General features: G+C 59.6%; 2 protein-coding genes and 1 non-coding gene across 5 annotated transcripts in view; 2 read left to right on the top strand and 1 right to left on the bottom strand.

Annotated features, from left to right (window-relative positions):
* The window catches only part of NECAB2 (N-terminal EF-hand calcium binding protein 2), a 38,741-nt gene extending 35,525 nt beyond the window's left edge, over positions 1-3,216 (top strand). For all 3 annotated transcript variants that reach the window (XM_057713616.1, XM_057713615.1, XM_057713617.1), the window contains 3 exons: positions 1,444-1,521; positions 2,036-2,127; positions 2,684-3,216. In XM_057713616.1, the coding sequence (XP_057569599.1) occupies positions 1,444-1,521; positions 2,036-2,127; positions 2,684-2,724 (211 nt within the window). In that variant the 3' untranslated portion in view covers positions 2,725-3,216. The remainder of the gene's footprint in view (positions 1-1,443; positions 1,522-2,035; positions 2,128-2,683) is intronic.
* The window catches only part of SLC38A8 (solute carrier family 38 member 8), a 36,700-nt gene continuing 19,927 nt past the window's right edge, over positions 951-17,723 (bottom strand). Inside the window, exons 7-13 of the mRNA XM_057713618.1 lie at positions 14,725-14,839; positions 13,126-13,273; positions 12,532-12,740; positions 11,192-11,243; positions 7,809-9,014; positions 6,286-6,402; positions 951-1,812 (exon numbers count right to left, since the gene is read on the bottom strand). Coding sequence (XP_057569601.1) covers positions 8,921-9,014; positions 11,192-11,243; positions 12,532-12,740; positions 13,126-13,273; positions 14,725-14,839 — 618 coding nt within the window. The 3' untranslated portion in view covers positions 951-1,812; positions 6,286-6,402; positions 7,809-8,920. The remainder of the gene's footprint in view (positions 1,813-6,285; positions 6,403-7,808; positions 9,015-11,191; positions 11,244-12,531; positions 12,741-13,125; positions 13,274-14,724; positions 14,840-17,723) is intronic.
* On the top strand, positions 10,679-10,782 carry LOC130839455 (U6 spliceosomal RNA). The gene has a single exon (XR_009049851.1). It is a non-coding gene; the product is annotated as a U6 spliceosomal RNA (small nuclear RNA).

Below are 17,723 nucleotides of genomic sequence, written 5' to 3'. Positions count from 1 at the left end.
GGGCCATGTGCAGAGCTGGAGACGTTCCAGAAGGTCAGGAGCACGGGTCTGGGGCGTCGCACAGGCCTCTCGGGCCACATTACAGCCACGATGCCAGCCTACAAGCGGGGCGCTCTTGGGAGTGGTGGGCACGCGGGTGTTGCCCGCCCAGAGCCACAGGAGCGGTGCCCCCTCATCAGGGGCGAAAATGCAGGGCGGGGGAAGGGGCCCAGGGCTGGGAAGGCGGGGGAGGGGGCATCAGGCAGTAGCTTCCCGGCTGTTGAATGGCTGTGTGTGCTCCCTGCCCCCCGCCTGCCTGCTGGGGCGTCCACCCCTCCCCCGCCAGAGGCCTCGCCCTGCCTCCCCGCGCCCCCCCAAAAAACCAATCATCAGCCGTCATTACTTTTCCTTGCGCCGCAGTGACCAACCTCGATGAACCACAGGGTTCGATGGCCTTTGTCAGCAGAGGGACAGGCCTGTAAGCGGCGAGCCCGCCTCTGGGCGGCACGCAGGCCCGAGCCCGGCCCGAGCCCACAGCTCCATGGGTGATGTTAGGCTGAAGTGTAATGAACTCATGACACCACTAGCGGCCTGTTTTCCGGCCTCCGTCCTGCGCAGCAAAACCTGGACTTGCCTGTGATGACACAGCAGACGCCCCCATGACAGGATCCTCCTCGCGGAGGGATGCTTGGGGCCCTGTGCTGCTGAGCAGGTGGGGAAAGAAGGAACCCGGAAGGCAGCTGAGAGGCCAGACGGGGCGGTGCTGTGACCTCAGAGGCCGGCCGCCTCCTCCCCGGGTCGACCACGTTCTTAGCGGCCCGCCCCCCCGCTCCCTCCCCGGAGCCTGGGTCTGTCAGTCGTGTTTATAACGAGGTGCGTGCCCTTCTGGTCACACAGGGAAGGCAGCAGTGACCTGGGCCTTGGGCCAGGTCTGACGCTCCTTGTTTCAAGGATTAAATGAGACAATGATTGTGGACAGAGGGGCAGGTGGAAGATGCTTCTTCTAAAGGTAGATTTTTTACTGAATAGAGAGCCTTTTAAAAATGTTTCGTTACCATTCACTCAACAGCCGTGCACTGGCCACCGTGCGGGGCCAGGCCTTGTGTTAGAGGGTAGAGACGTGCACGCAGCTGGTGAGGCTGGGTGGCTAGTCCTGGATGTTCCGGGTGGCTCTGATCGGAAAGGCAGCGTGTGACTGAGCGCAGCCCCGGGCTGGCGACAGGCTGCCTTCCTGTCCCGGACCACCCCCGGCTGCTGCAGCTGCTGCCAGACTCACGTTTCAGGGTCTCAGGGCATCCTGGAGGCTGGCTCTGGGGATGCCCTGTCTGGGCTCGTTGCTGGGCAGGACAGTGGTGGGGCTGGGCCGTGCGTGTCCCTGTCTGCACCCCCGTGGGGAGCAGCCCGACGGCGCAGGCAGACAGCATGGTGCTTCCACTGACTCTGGCCTCTCGGCTCCCCTTCTAGCATCGCAGCTGTGAGGCTGGCGGACGGCATCACCTTTGTGGTCTATGAGTTCTGGGAGACGGAGGAAGCGTGGAAGAGGTAAGGCCCGGCCACGGACACTCTCTTGCTCCAGCCCTCGGGCCGGGGTTAGGTGGTGGGATGTGGGGAGGGGCCCTGGCCCCCGCTCCAGGCCCTTTTCCTTGTCCCAGAGGCTCCTGGTGGGGAGGCTGATAAGTCAGGTTTTAGCGGCATCCACCACTCAGACGGCAGGTCCTCAGTGCAGTTGGAGGTGGCGTTTCTCAGGCTGGGCTTGAGCCCCTCGTCGCACGTGGCTGGGCTCTGAATCCGGGTTCCTGACCAGCTGAGGCCAAGGGTGCTCCTGTTTAAAAGCTGCTGCCCGAGGACAAAAACCCAGAAAGAAAGTTCTCTCATTTAAGGCTGCTCATGGGGAGCAAGAACCAGGCTGTTCTCCCCAGGGCCCCAGCAGTCACCCCCGGCCTTCCCTTCCCATGACAGCTCTGAGCCCCCAGCTCAGGCAGAGCCAGGGTCAGACGCGCACCCCCGGCCCGACCGCCGGGCCCCAAGAGCTCACAGGCGTCCCCCTGGGTTGCAGGCACCTGCAGAGCCCCGTGTGCAAAGCGTTCCGGCACGTCAAGGTGGACACGCTGAGCCAGCCCGAGGCCCTCTCCCGGATCTCTGTGCCAGGTACCAGGGAGGAGGGCCTGGGGCTGCCACGGTGCGGGGCAGGGAGGCCATGGGCCAGGCACAAACGGCTGAGCGGAGGCTCAGACCTCCGCAGCCTCTGCTCTGTTCCCTCAGCTGCCAGGATGTACTCCACGCGTGAGTGCTCCACAGAGGGGGTCTCAGAGGCAGGGCCTCAGATGAGACCAAAGGCCGGGGCCCCGGGGAGGTGGGCCCCGAGGCCAGCATGTGTGGTGGGCCCCCTGTGGGACCCCCCACCCATGTTTACAGCCGGATACCCATCCGCTGCATGGGCATGTGATGTGCCCGCGGGACACCCGGCAGGCCCCCTTGTGCTCCTCGCAGGGCCTGGCGCCTGGCTTTGTGCACCCCCCCCGCCCCCCCCCGCAGGCCCACCCGGCCCAGAGTCGGCACTGGATGGAAGCGGGACGGGCTGCAGGGGTGGCTCTCCTGCCCTGCGTGGAGGAGGGGGCTGCGGCCTCCCCGCAGCCTCTACGGGCCCCGGGGCAGGGGGTGCCCTTCCCACGGCCTCCCCCCTGACGCCGCTCTCCCTCTCCAGCCGCTTGGTGCACCCTGGGCCGCGACGGACCACCTCGCTGAGGCCCCGCCGATGAGCCTGCTGCCCTGCCTCCTCTGGTGAAGGACGTCCACCCTTTTCTAGAAACTTTGGTATACAAGCTGTCTTTTCCATATACGTCCAAATAAGAATGCTGTTTGAAGTGGAGGAGGACCCCTGCCCTGCCCGTCCGCCCCTTGTTGGCAGAGCAGCGCCTGAGCTGCTGGGTCCTGCTGAAGCCCAGGGGCAGCGGGACGGCACGGGAGGCTTCCTACAGGCAGCCCTCACCCCTCTCCCTCCTGGTTGTCAGCCCCCCACACACACACACCTGGTAGGAGCCGAGACTCTGTAGTGCCCACCCTAGGCCTGGACCGAGCCTGCAGGCAGCAGTAGACTCCACGTAGCCAGTGCCCTGCTAGGCAGGCACCAAATAAACTCGTGTTGGGGATGGCTGCGTGTTTGTTTCCCGTGTTTCTAGCTGATGGCAGCTGGCGAGCTGTCAGGATGCTCGGGGCCCCCTATGAGCCGTGAAACCCGAGCCAAGTCACCCCAGCCTCAGCTTTCTCACCTGTAAAATGGAAGTAGATGACTCTGAGGTACATATTTTGACAAACAAGTTCACACCTGTTGCAAAGTTCGGGGGTCCCCAAGACCACCCTCAGCTCAATAATTCACTGGAAGGACTCTCAGAACTCAGCGAAGCTGGCACACTCATGGTTACGATCATGGCAGCAAGGGGGAGGGTCCAGGAGAGACCAGGCTTACTGTCGTCCCCTCCCAGGACGTGTGCAGACAGCCCCCGGTTCTCCCAGCACCGCCCGGTGACACGCATTACGCGCAGGGAACCGCCAACCTGGGCCGTGCACCAGCGCCTGGGTGACGGGAGTTTTCATTGGAGGGCGGGTCTGGCTGACCTCAGCCTGCAGCCCCCCTGGAGGTCACGCTGATCCCTCGTGGCCCCAGGTAAACAAAGGTACCCGTGTCAGGGAGGACATTCCACGTTCCTAGAGGGAATCACCTCCTAAGAGCCGAGGGCAGAGGCCAGACCTCCCTGGACACGGTCAGTCCTTCACTACACACCTGTAACGGTTCTGTTCCAACAAGACAGAAGACCGAGACCCTAGACTTGAAATAATGTTCAGGTCTGATTCTGGAGCCTCTGTGACCTGCTTCCCTGTCCGGGCTACAGGAGAGCCATGATACACAACGGTCTCAAGGGGCGAGCAAGGCGCGAGCCCGCGTCCCTTTCCGGAAGCGGGACGGAAAGGAGGGCAGGTGGGGAGACCGCTGCCTGGGGCAGCAGGAGACGGAGGAAGGGCCTGGGACTGGGCCGTGGTGCCCTCGGGGGGAGGGCAGGAGCCAGGCTGTGCACCTCTGCACCTCCTCCTGCTCCGAGCCTCGAGCCCCCAGCTGTGAACCTGGCGGTTAGTAAAGCCATCACCGCCCGACGAGGCTCTGCCCACACTCTCCTGCCTCCTCCGGCTGCCTGGAGTCTTGAAGCCCCTGCTCCCCGTGGCAGGTCTCCCCTCCTGCCTCAGGCCCTGCCACCTCCTCGCAGGGTTTGACGCCGGCCCCTCACACAAAACCAGCGAGACCACGGGGGCTTGTTGGAAACGTAAAATGCAGGTTCAAATCCCAGCTGAGCATCCTTGCAACCTGCCTCTCAGAGCCTCTATTTTCTCATCTGTAAAGGGGAGAAGACCCCGCCTGTGAAGATGGGGAAGGGCCTGGCTCATGAGAAGGCCACTGCCGGGGGCCCTGCGGGGAGCAGCAGGAGGCGCAGGCGCCGCTGCCCAGCACCCTCACCCTGGTGCTGCTGTTCTGAGCAGCTCAGCTATTTCAGAAACATCCTCAGGGGTGGAGGCTCCTGGAGGTGCAACTGAGGAACCCCGTTATCTGGGCCTGTCACCCTCTGCCACCCATCACCCCCGCCTGCCCGCGCTCCCCCCCGTCTCGTAGGCTGTGCTGACGGCACCCAGCAGCACTTAGCGCCTCCTCAGACTCCGAGTGGGTGGACCAGGCTCTGGAGAGAACAAATATCAACCCCGAAAGGGATAAGAGCCTGCACGCACTCACACTCCAGTGCCAGGCACTCGACGGGCACCGGCGCTGCTTCCTGTGTCATCCTGGGATCGGCAGGTGGGGAACCTGAGACACAGAAAGGCAGGCAGCTCACCCAAGGTCACACAGCAAAGCAGTGGCTGTGCTTTACCCAGACCCAGAGCGGCTGTCTGCCCCGGTCCCGTGCGCTGACCACCTCGCACATGGCGTACACAGGTGGGGAGGAAGGGCTCGGGGTTGATACGCGCAGATCCCAGAGGGCCGCCCCCTGCAGTGAAAGATGGAATTACCACGTGGCCGGGACACCACGCCCGGGCATATACTGGGCCCCAGAGGACTGACGCATTGAAGCAAGTACTTGTGCCCAGATGTGTACGCGGCCGTTCACACGGGCCGGAAGGCAGAGGCACCACAAGTGCCCATCCGTGGATGAGCGGGTAGAATGGGGCCTGTCCACGCAGTGGACTGTGACTCGGCCCTGAAAAGGAATGAACCTGACCCAGGTCACCACGGGCGACCCTTACAGACTACGCGGAGGGGAAGAAGCCGGTCACCGAAGGCCACGTGTGTACCAACGCCTAGAAGAGTTAGACCCGTAGAAACTGAAAGCAGACTCGCGGCTGTGGGGTCTGGGCGAGTGACTGCTAAGGCGGGCGGCCCGGAGGAGAGCGGGGCGGCGGTTCCTGTGCGCTGGGAAGCTGCTCCCTGCCCCTGCAGGGTACGCTTCAAAATGCTTCATGTTGCATGAATCTCATTTTTTAAAAAACGCCATCCACTCACCTGCCCAAACATGTTCAGCCCCTGTGCTCCTCGCCGTGTCCGGTTGAAAACCCAGGCCTTCCGCGGAGGGCATGTGGCTGCCCTCCTGTGTGGGACACAGGCAGCCCCTCCGGTGCTGGGCGCCGGCTCCTGAACCTCGGTCCCTGTGCGGTCACCTTGGGACACCTGAGCCACTGGGAGGGCACCTCCCTCAGGACACCCTGCAGCCCAGGCTGCTCAGAGCTGGACAAGTCACCCGTGCTGCAGAACGTCACTGGGCCACGTTCATAGCTGTCACTTGAGACATGAGGGTCTCTGCACTCAAGCACAGGTGTCCCCACTGCCCTGTGACAGGCCGGGCTCCATGGGCCTGTCTCAGCTCATCCCCACAGCTGTCCTGGGAGGGAGGGCTGCCCTCAGCTTTGTTTTAGAGAACAAAGAGGATGGAGACCAAGGGCCAGAGGAAGAAGGGGAGAGGGAGGAGCTGACCCAGGTCCGAGGAAGGACCCTGAGGCTAAGGACAGCACACACGGAGGTGTTCCTGGGCCAGCAACCTGAGGACGAGATTTGTTCAGAGCAGGGACGGGCCTGGCCAAGGCGACAGAGCTGGTAAGGGGCAGGCGGGTCAGCTCAGGTGGTCCAGACCCACAGCCCGTGCTCGGAGCCCTGCGCTCCAACCCTGATCGCGAGCACACCGCCTGAGCCCCTCCGTCCTCCAGCTGCTGGCCCAAACCAGAGGGAGGCACTCAGTGCTGGAGCAGGACAGCCCAGGAGAGGACTCCTACCTGCCTTCGTGAGCTCGGGCGTCAGAGGGCGGCGCCTCAGCCTGCATTTCTTTGCGTCACATCCTCACGTGGTCATGGCGGATCTGAGGCTCGGCCCTATGACAGCGCCATCGGTACCTGTCAGACAGACGGAAACGACTGTACCCGGTGGTGGTACTTGTCACCCCTCCAAAAGCCCCGCCCTCATCTCTTCTTAGCATTCGTCCCAGGCCACCACCTCCCTGATGTGCGTTCCTGCTCTGGGGTGAGCCCTAGTGTCCTCGTACTTCCCTTCTTCCTTTGGCTGCCAGGAAGCTCAGTGTTCACCTCCTAATAACCTCAACCTAGCTCTTCTGGACATAAAACTGCCATTGGCGGGTCCCCCACCATCTACTGTAGATGCTTGTCACCTTTACTTCGCACGCAGTATGCTGATGGCACCTCGTGTGCACTGAGCCTGCCCTGTTCTACCAGTGGGGAAACTGATCCTGAGAGGAGGTGCATAATCTTGCCCAATCTGGAGAAAGCGAATGGCAGAGAGTGTTCAAAACTGAAAGTCCAGCTCCAAAGCCACTTCGTACACTGCCCTCCCTTTCAGCACGACCCTTAGCTGCCATGCTTCATTCTTACCTAGGACCCTCCGGGAAGGGTCCTATCACAGCCCAGCCTTCCTGGCCAGCGCCACAGGGACAAGCATACAAGGTATAAACAATAAGCCTCTGACCACCCAAACCTGCTGCCAGCTCTGGGGGGATAAATGCTCCTGGAAATCAGTTCTCCTGGCACACGTGCTGGTTCTGAGGCACACGTGCTGGTTCTGAGGCCCTCGTCCAGGAGGACGCTGTGGCCACTCCAGGTCGTGGTGGGGCTGGTCAGAGCACTTGGAGAAGGGTCCTGTGTCCCCCTCACTGGGTCAGAGCCTCCACCAACAGCCAGGGCGCTAGGGGGCAGAGGCCCCATCACCACCCCCAGGGTCAGCTAGTTCCCACCCCCTTGGCAACTCCTAGGAGCAGAAAGAAAAGACAATGGAATTTAACCCCAAATCAGTCCCAATCCAACTCTGCATCTCATGGGACAGGCAGCCTTGGGCTTCCCAAACCTCAGTTGCCTCACCTGTAAATGGGTGAGTCTGAAAACATTACGCTACATCAAAGGAACCAAACACAAAAGGCCACGTATTGTATGTGCCCGTTCATGTGGAATGTCCAGAATGGACCAATCATCAGAGACAGCACATCCACGCTCACCAGGAACTGGAGAGGGGGGGAATGAGAGCCATAGCTAATGGGTGCTGGGTTCCCTTGGGGGTAATGAACATGTATGGGAATCGGACATTGGTGATGGCTGCACCACTCTGTACACCTGACACTCAGCGAATTGTACACCTTAAAAGGGTGGACTTTGTGGTATGTGAAGTACATCTCAAAAAAAAAATTAATAAAGGTGGATACCGTGGAAAAAACCAAAGTCTAAAGTGGTTCTATCACCACCAACCTCACACACACATGACACGACATAACAGATAGAGCCCGGCGGCTGCCTACCTGGAGGGAGGTGTCCGAGGACGTCAGCCCCTCCAGCCTCTGGCATCAGTGGTTTCTGGAGGACCTCCCAGGGCACAGGAAGAGTGGCCTGAATCCAGCAACATCCATCCGGGGGGTCCCAGGCCCTGGGCAGGGTCCGTGCGGGCGAGCACGGCAACGCGGGAGCAGCTGGCCCTGTCCTCCAATCCACCCAGCCCTGCAGACCCCTGCCTCTCACCCCGGAATCAGTGCACTGGGCCTCCAGTTCAGTCAGTGGAAGGCTGTCCTCAGGGTGCCCCCTACTGCAGAGGGGCCAAGCACAGGCTGGGTGGCCGCTCTGGGCATGCACCTCCCTGGGCATCCCCCGTGCCCTGGCCTGAGGACCAGCTTGAGTGCACAGCCATCCCCAGCGGATGCCACCCCAAATCCCCTCTGGGTTCTCATCCACTAAGCAACGCCCTCGCCTCGTGTCTCTGATCCCAAACCCCCAAAGCAGAGTTCTCTGGGCCTCAGCACCTACCTCCCAGTTATGGGTAAACTGTGTCCCCCAGAAAAATAAGCTGAAGTCCTGACGCCAGGGACCTGGGAATGTGCCCTTATTTGGAAATAGGATTTTGCAGACCCCGGTTACGTAATTCAGTTTTTAAAGAGGAGGGCATGTGGAATTAGGGAGAGCCCTCTAAGCGAGAAATGTAGACAGATACATTGGGAAGACGGCGGCAGAGACTGGAGGGACCCTGCCACACGCCAAGGAGAGCCAGGCATGGCCGGCACCCACCATAAGCTGGAAGAAGCTGGCGCGACCCTCCCCTAGAGCCTGCAGAGGGAGCACAGCCCTGCCCACCCCGACCCCAGGCTCCCGGCCTCCAGACGGCAAGAGAACGCATTTCCGTTGCTTCAAGCCCCCAGTCGGGGGTTATCGGCAGGGCAGCCCCACGACACTCAGACACGCCTCACCACTGCACCAGAAACCCTGGAGCCAGCCAGAAGCCCAAATGAACAGCCTGGGAAGGCAGAACGTATCCGTTTCTCCAGCACCTTTATGACGAAATTACATCGGTCTCACGGCTGGGTGCAGGCAGCGGACCGGGGTGGCCGTGGAGACCCCGGGGTGTGCGGGTGCCGGCCACCCCTCAGAGCAGCTCCATGACGGCCGCCACCGTGCTCTGCCCAAAGATGAAGGTGCCGACCAGCACGGAGAGCACCCCCCAGGCCTCCAAGCAGCACCTGCCAAGTCAATAAACCGACATCAACACGTGCTCTCCCGGAGTTTTGCACAGACGAGCCAGACACATGTAGCAAATTTATGATGCGAAGCCCAGCGGTGTCAGCAATTCGGAAAAAATCCAGGTTGCCCTCCCTTACCTGTAGGGATGGGTTTCTGAGACGGGAAATAAAGTACCCAGACAACTGGGAAAAAAACAAAAAACCTCTCACCCCACCTGTTATTTCATAACCTCATCCCTTCCCAATATTTTATCAAAGATAAAGAAATGGGGGGAGAGACACACTGGTTTCGAACTCCCTTCCTTCCCGCTCCTTTTCTTTAGGGGCTTGAGGCCCCCAGAAGTGAGGAAGAAGAAAGCCCCAAGTCACACAGATGGGAACAGCGGCTGGGGGACGAGGAAGGAGGGGACAGAGGTGGCTGGAACTGGCAGCCACAAGGCCACGTCCACAAGCTTCATAACATAACCAGGAGAGACGGTGCAGACAGTGCGGCAAGAGCCACGATAATAAGATTCCCACGAAATGGCAGGGATATTTCTGGCCCCATTAACAAAGGCCACACGGATCCGTTGTCATGGAAAGACCATCTCCAGTTACGCAGCATCGCAGAGCAGCAGCTCAGAGCCATGAACACCCGCCCGGCTGAAGTGGGGGAGAGGCGAATGTGACAGGGCTGCAGGCGCCTCGGAGCAGCTCTGATAGATCAGAAGGCCCTAAAGCAGCGCTGGGATTAAAAATACCCTGAAAGCCCATCAGTAGCCACTGCTGTGAACTTGGACCGAGGTGCCACACAAAAGCAGCAAGACTTGAAAGGGCGCTACAGGGAAGGAGCCACGTAGGGGGCCCCCAGGCAATCGGGGCAGCGCTGAGCTCAAGTCGGCTTTAGAGAAGGCCAAAACAACGCTTCTCAACCCAGAAGGGAAGCCAGCTGGGCCTGCCGCTTGGGCTCCATGCAGCCAGAGGAAGGGGAAAAAGAGGCACAGGCCTGCAGGTTGGACCCAAGTTCGTGGCTGCTGTGATCTAAGAGCATCTGTATTGGGCTAAGTGGTGGTCCCCCAAATTCACATCCACCTGCAACCTGTGGACACGACCTCATTTGGAAATAGGGTCTTTGCAGACGTGATGAAGTTAACGCCTCCAGAACTGGGGGAAAACACATTTCTGTTGATTTAAGCTCCCAGCATCCCTAGAAAACTAATACGGTGTCTCTCTAGCCATCTTGGCCTCAGTTTTAACGTCTGTGCAATGGGAACAAGATCTGCACAGCCTCCCAGGTCCCCGGCACCAGCACTGCTCTGGCCCATCACCTGTTCACACACTGCCTTTCTCAGGGGGGGTCCAGTGGGGCCCACTGGTGGCAGAGTACATGGTCCCAGTCTCACCACAGGCCAGCCCAGTGGAGGGCGCTCGGCTGAATAAAAAAGGGATGGTCCAAACTCTCGTCTAACCAGCAACGTGGAGCAGAGAGGCGGGTAAGCGTGCGGCCCTGTGTCCAGGTGGCCAGAGTCGAGACCCGGCTCTGCCCTTACTCGCCACCTGCCTGTGGGTCAGCTTCTGTCTCCTTGTCTTTGGGATGGAGATATCCCGGCACCGCAGGGAGAGGAGGGAGTAAAGGGGCTTAGTGCGAGGTCCGGCACTGAGGCGTCATCCAACTAGAACCTGCTGTGCTTGCTTCGGCAGCACATATACTAAAATTGGAATGATACAGAGGAGATTGGCATGGACCCTGCGCAAGGATGACACCCAACTAGAACCTGCTGTCCTGTTAACAGAAGGTGTTGCCCGGGTGCCTAGGGGGGGCCACAGCCTCCATAGCTCACGGGTCTGTGGGGTGACAGGACCAGCCTGCACCCACCCTGCCCTGGTCTGAGTGCAGGATAGGGAAGGATGCACGACTCGGGCCTCCAGAAGCCAGGAAGACCCCAAATCCACATAAAGCTCCAAGCACAGACCACAGACCTTGGACTGGAAAGGGGGCCATGAGTGGACTGAGCAGAGCACAGTGTGCTGGCCTGGGATGGAGTCCCCTGGCTCAGCTGTCCCCTCGTCATGGGGACAAGACCCCCCCTCCCGGCCTGGACCATCCACGGGACCCCATGGGCCTGGCAGCACTCACACGCCCCTCCCACCGAACCCCGCACACGTGTGCGTAGCCGCCCGCACGTGCAGACACTTACTTAACTCGGGGTCCTACGGGCTCCACGCTGATGGCACAGATAAGGCACAGCCCTGCGGAGGAGACACAGGGTTACTCAGCTCTCCGCTATCAAATTCAAAGCAGCCCTGAGTTCACAAGGGCTCAGCCAACACCCAGCAGAGGCACCCAAGAGGCTGGCAGGGCCTTTGCCCAAAGTGGCCCCACGGGCTCACCCTGCCCCTGGTGAGAGGGCGCAGCACAGTGGCTAACAGCACAGCTGTGGGGTCCCCACTCAACACCCCCTCACGCCTCGGCCTCTCCAGCGAGCATGACAGCACACACTCAGGTCTCGGATGAGACGGTGTGCGTCAGGGCCAGACGCGGGGCCTGACCCCTGGGACGCATTTGACAACTACCAGCCGTCTTTGTTATCTTTTTCTTTTTGTCTGTCATTTCTTCTTCTTTTTTAATAGTGCTGCTGGGATTTGAAGCCAGACAGCTCTGCCTAAAGAGCCTGCGGATCTCCCCGCCCCAAAGCCTGTCCTGGCCCATCCTTTCCAGCATGGAAACGGCTGCAGCTACAAGGCCCCAGTCAGGATGTGGGCGCCCCACCCATACTGTGTTTAGGACACTGTGTGGCTGAGTCCAGCCGACCCAGATGAGGGCTGTGGCGGGGGTGGTTTGCCAAGGGAGGCGGCGAGGCGCTTTGGGCCCCACCGCTCACATCTGAAAGCGCTTCCCAGTGCCAAGGGCTGCACGGATCTGGGGTTTCTGCCCCTGAAGTGCCCCTCCTTCTCCGGGAGCCCCTTGCCTTGGCTGCCCTGGGTCTCCCAGGCCAGGATAACCCTCAGGCCAATTCAACTGGAATTTCACATCATCACTCACAAAAGTAAGAACCCATCCATCACAGAAACCATGTTTGCCTCCCAGGTTGGCAGACAAGGAGGAAGATGTCTGTGGGGCGCATTTGAACCATGGAAGTTTCATATAATTGAAAACATTTAAATAAAATCCTACAGTGAGTGGCAGCAGAGAGAGGGTGAATAAGGCTATGAGGTTGACTCAGCCCTGCTACACACTAGCCATTCCACCCAGGAGGCCTCTGGGCCCCAGTCTTCCCATCTGTAGGATGGGTTGATAATGGCACCACCCACCCACCCCCCACCCCCCCCCCAGGTACGTCTGAGGGCCATTGAGATGTTTAATGAGGGAAGGTGTGCGAAACCCCAGCCCCGTGCCTGGCTCAGTGAACAGGGCTGGGAGCCACCCTACCTACGTGGGCTCCCACCCTCCACGCACCCTGACCCCCACAAGGGCCTCCCCAGGGACGGGAGCTGGGAAGGACCAGCCGGCAGGCGGCCCGGGCAGCAGGGGCCTCACCTGGGAAGATGAAGATGAAGAAGGAGCTGACACCGCCGATGAGGCCGATGATTTCGCTGAGGTCGGGCAGGAACAGCGCCATGGCAAGCGTCACGGTGACCCACAGGGCGGTCAGCGGCATTCGCACCCACGGCCCCGAGGGCTCGGCCAGGGCCTGGGGCCCACGTGCCCAGCGGCAGCCCCTCCTCCAGAAATCCTGCATCACCGACCTGGGGACCAGGCACCGCGGGCCCCCACGGGCTCCTGGGGGCTGCAGCCCCGCACCCGCCCACCACTGAGTGCCCCCGAGTCTCCCCGCTTCGCCCCGCACACCCGGCGGGGCTCCCGTTCCACACCAGGTGCTCATTCCCCAGGGACCCCCCTCACGTGGGTGGCCGAAAGGGCGGGGCCACGCCGGGCGGTCAAGGTCTGCCCAGGCACCAGGCTCTAGTCCTGACACCAGCTGGGTGACACCGGGCAAACCACCTGACTCCCTTGTCTCCTCCTCTAGGAATCAGGTGACGACAGCCTGCACGCCACCCGGCACCCGGCACGCGCTAATTCCCGACAGGTGGTGTGCCCTGCACTGAACAGTGTCCCCCGAGCTGGCCTCACCTCCCCAGGAAGAGCACGATGGGGTAGACGGTCACGATGGACACGGCGAAGAGGACCCGGGCGACGATGATGACCCCGTCGTTGCCTGGGTAGGACATCAGGATGTCAGCAGAGACGTCTGTCCCGAAGGTCAGGAAGCCGTACACGCCTTCGAGGGGCAAAGGGGGGACCCAGGAGAGCTGATTAGAAAAATGCCGTCTCCTCACCTCGACTCTGACAGGCTGACAGTACCCGGAGCTACCACCACGAAGGTTTCCTCTAGGAGCTGACAGAAAGTTCTAGAATCTCCCAAGCCTTTCCTGTCCTCAGCCTACAGGATCCTCGGATCTTCTGATTCAAACTCCTGCTTGAATTCCTTGCCTTGGCTGCCCTAGGCCTCCCAGGCTGGGATAACCCTCAGGCTGGAATTTCACATCATCACTCACTAACACTGGGAAGGTTTCCTAAGAACGCATCCATCACGGAAACTGTGTTTGCCTCCCAGGTTGGGGGACAAAGAGGAAGATGTTTGTGGGGCACCTATGAACCACAGGCGTTTCATATAATTGAAAACATTGACAGGCAAGACTGTCCCTTGTTGTTCTTCTAAGAAGGCGCCCACTCGTGGGTGTGGATTGACTGGAAGCACTTTGAACAATGCTTTTTTAGGGCCCTGCCGTCCCACCCTCACAGCACCTAGAGAAAGAAGCTGGCCACGCACCCATTTTCCTGATGGGGAAAATCAAGACCCAGGGTGTCAACAACTGTCTGCAATAACACAGCTCGTTACGGCAGAAGTCAGGCCCCCACAACCCAGTACTGCCTCTCGGCCTCCGGGTCGCCTGCCCTGTCCCGAGACACCCGTCTCTGACCAAGAGCTTTGGCTTTTCTCCAGCCCATGACCCTGCGGGCCCTGGACCATCTGGAGGAGACTCTCAACCACTGGGTCCAACCGAGGGGCCACAGAACGGCAGGGACCTCCCCTGCTGGACAGAGGTCACCCAGCAAGTGTCCAAGGCCCCCGACACAGCTGCGGGAGCCCCAGGGCTTCCTGAATCATAGGCTCCAACAGGCCAAGAAGAGAAAGAGCTAATGGGCTGGAGGAAAGCAGCCAGAAGTCAGCCTGAGCCCGGGCCCTGGGCTGTGCACTGGATGTACCGTGGAACCTTGGGCGTGGCACAGCCCCTCACTGAGCCACACTTCTGTCACCTCTGAACACCCTTCTGCTTCCTGCACCAGTCCGTGGATGTTCAAACCCATCCAAGAGAGTGTTCTGTAGACCACTGGCCAGACATAACGCTGTGAGAGCCATCACTGTTGCCATCCCACCAGACAGGCAGGTGGGGGCGTGGGGGATGTAAGAGCAGGGGCTTAGGAGACAGACAGGCCAGGGTTTGCACCTCAGCTTTGCCACATCTAGTTGGCAGCCCTGAGCCTGAGTGTCCTCCTTTATGAATTGTGGACTCTCCTGGGGGTGTCAGGGATGAAATGAGCACAGGCCCTCAAACCGCTTAGTACTGCGCTCAGGATGCGATAGGGTCTCTATACACACGCTGCTTATTCTGGTTTCTCCTACCGCTCTGTACCCAGGTCCTGGGCACCCCGGGCAGGGGCCCTTACCTGTCAGCGAGTAGATGAGGCAGCAGGCCAGCAAGGACAGCACGGAGACCAGGGCCCAGTGCCTGAGGCTCTGGTGGTGCATGCTGCAGTAGATGGACACGGCGGCTTCATGACACTGCAAGACAGGGGTGGGGTCAGCGGGACGCGGGCCAGCTGGGCACTAGAATCACCTGGCGCCATCTACAAAGTCTCATCGTCCAAAACGTGGGCAACAACCCACATGCCCACCACCAGCAGAAGGCAGAAGTCAGGCATCAGATACTTGTGTGTGGAATGTTACACGGCACCAGGAAAGGCTGCACACAACTGCACATCTCAACACAGACAGCCCTGCGGCTGTAATGTGGAGCAAAAGACACCAGAGAAGAAGAATGTTTCCATGTACGTGAAGTTCAGGTGACGAGCCGGACAAGCCAGGATGAGGTTCTCAACCGCAGCACTGCTGATGCTTGGGGGCCGTCCTGTGCAAGCTGGGATGTGGGCCACATCCCCGGCCTTGAACTGCTGGATGCCAGGAGCCTCCCCCCTCGTTGTGACAACCAAAAATGTCTTCAGACATATCCAAAGGTCCCCTGGGGGGAGGGGCGCAAGATCACCCCCCGTTGCGAGTCGTTACTTATGGGGACAGAGGGCAGAACAGTGGGGTGCGTGGGTGGGGGGGGGTGCTTCGAAGGAGCACCGGGGGGTGGGCGGTGCTGACGACGCTCTACATCCCCACAGGGGAGGGTTTCGTGGGAGTACACGTACCTATGGTGTACATATGCCCTGCGTACGACATCACATGGTCAAAGTTTTAAAAATATAAAATACATGTAGCCAATGCCAAGAGCCCACCTGTGATGTGGGCTTGACTTATCTGGGGCAGGTCCTGAGCGGCGGTGTTTCACCAGCAGCCCAGGAGACCCCGGTGAGCAGCTGGGGTGAGAGGCGCTGCTGCTTCTGGAGGCACCCTACGGGCTCCAGGATCTTCCCAGGCTCCCGGGACAGGGTCTCACCATCAAGTCCATTTTCTCACTTCTGATGAAAGCCAACACAGTGACCGTCCACGCCTGCCCACTCGCCAGGCTCCAGAGCCCCACTCCCCTCACCCACCGAGCTCAGCCCCCCGCTGTCCCTCTTCGCTGCCTCAGAGCCTTTGCCTGCGCTGTGCGCTCTGCCTGCGACGTCTCCTACTGGCCCAGCCAGCTCCTACTCATCCTTTAGGAACGCCCTCCCCCTCAGCTGGCCGAATTCCACTCTCATGGGTCCCCTCCACCCCCGGCCCAGGAGCACAGCTTGGTTTGCTGGTCCAGCGTGGGTCAGGTGCGTGGTGACAGACACACCTGCCATGCTTATGCCCAGCATGGAGCCTGGCTCACAGGTGAGGGGCACTCCGGTGGTCACTGAATCATCCATCCCTTTGCCCCACTTGCAGCCATGAGGCCTCCCCGCACCCAACCCCAACTCTCCACGCTCAGGTCCTTACTGGTCCCCCGCAGTGCGCGTCTGGGTACCTGTTGACCAGCCCCACACAGTCCCCACGCTCGTGGAGTGCCCACTGTGCCTGCCGATTCCAGCCACAGAGGCGGCGTCCAGCCCAGGGGGAGCTCACACACACCTTCCACAACAGGTGAGCCTCAGGGACCTCCCTGACCTCACAGGAGCCCGCTGGCCTGCAGGCTGGCTCAGCCAGGCAATGGGGACTTAAATCCCCCCCTCCCCTGCCCAGGGACCCTCAACCAACAGTGGATCTCAGGGTCAACACTCCTGCCTCCTGTACTCGGGGACCCAGACGTGGGGAAAAAGAGGCTTGGTGGTGGCAGGATGGAGCCCTGCCCTTCCTCCTGTTTGTCCTAAGACTCCTGGCTTGTGTTTCTCTTGGTCTTATTTGGGGAAAGAAAGCTTCCAAGGGCGGGGCTGCCCTGCTGGGACAGCATCTACGATGGTGACTTGCCGAGAGCAGGCTCACTAGTCACTAACTGATAGGATGCAGGGCAGGTGGTGGTAAGAAGTGGAAACAGCTCAAACGTCCACCAGCTGAGGAATGGAAAAACAAGCTGCGGACTCGCCAGACAGTGGAGTATCATCCAGCCATGAAAGGGATGCGTACTGACACGTGTACCACACGGACGATCCTTGAAAACACCACACTGAGTGAAAGAAGCCAGTTACAAAGGACCATATACTGTATGACTCCACTTACATGAAGCATCCAGAACAGACACATTCAGAGACAGAAAGATCCGTGGCTGCCAGGGGCTAGGAGGGGAGCAAGGGGGGAATGGGGAGTGACTGGTAACAGGTACGAGTTTCTCTGGGGGGCGATGAAAATGTAAAATTGATGGTGGCGATGGTTTCACAACTTTGTGAACATACTAAAAACCACGGAATTGTACACTTTAGAGTGGTAAGTTGTATCCCATGTAAGTTGTATCTCAAAAGCAACAAGGGAAAAGAAGACATACAGACGGCCAACAGGCACATGAAAAGATGCTCAACACCAGTAATTATTAGAGAAATGCACATCAAAATTACAGTGAGGTATCACCTCACACCAGTCAGAATGGCCATCGTGAAAAAGTCTACAAATAACAAATGCTGGAGAGGGTGTGGAGAAAAGGGAGCCCTCCTACACTACTGGTGGGAATGTAAGCTGGTGCAGCCACTGTGGAGAACAGTATGGAAGTTGCTTAAACAACTAAGAATAGAGCTACCCTGTGATCCAGCAATCCCACTCCTGTATACATAGCCAGACAAAACTATAATTCAAAAAGATACATGCACCCCAATGTTCACAGCAGCACTATTCACAATAGCCAAGACATGGAAGCAACCTAACTGTCCACTGACAGATGCATGGATAAAGAAGATGTGGCACATATATACAATGGAATATTACTCAGCCATAAAAAGGATGAAATAATGCCATTTGTAGCAGCATGGATGGATCTAGAGATTGTCATACTAAGTGAAGTAAGTCAGATGAGTACACACTACTACATATGAAATAGATAACAAGA

The sequence above is a fragment of the Hippopotamus amphibius genome, chromosome 16, assembly GCF_030028045.1.
Source record: "Hippopotamus amphibius kiboko isolate mHipAmp2 chromosome 16, mHipAmp2.hap2, whole genome shotgun sequence".
Lineage (NCBI taxonomy): Eukaryota > Metazoa > Chordata > Mammalia > Artiodactyla > Hippopotamidae > Hippopotamus > Hippopotamus amphibius.
This window is presented reverse-complemented; position numbering and strand designations above follow the sequence as displayed.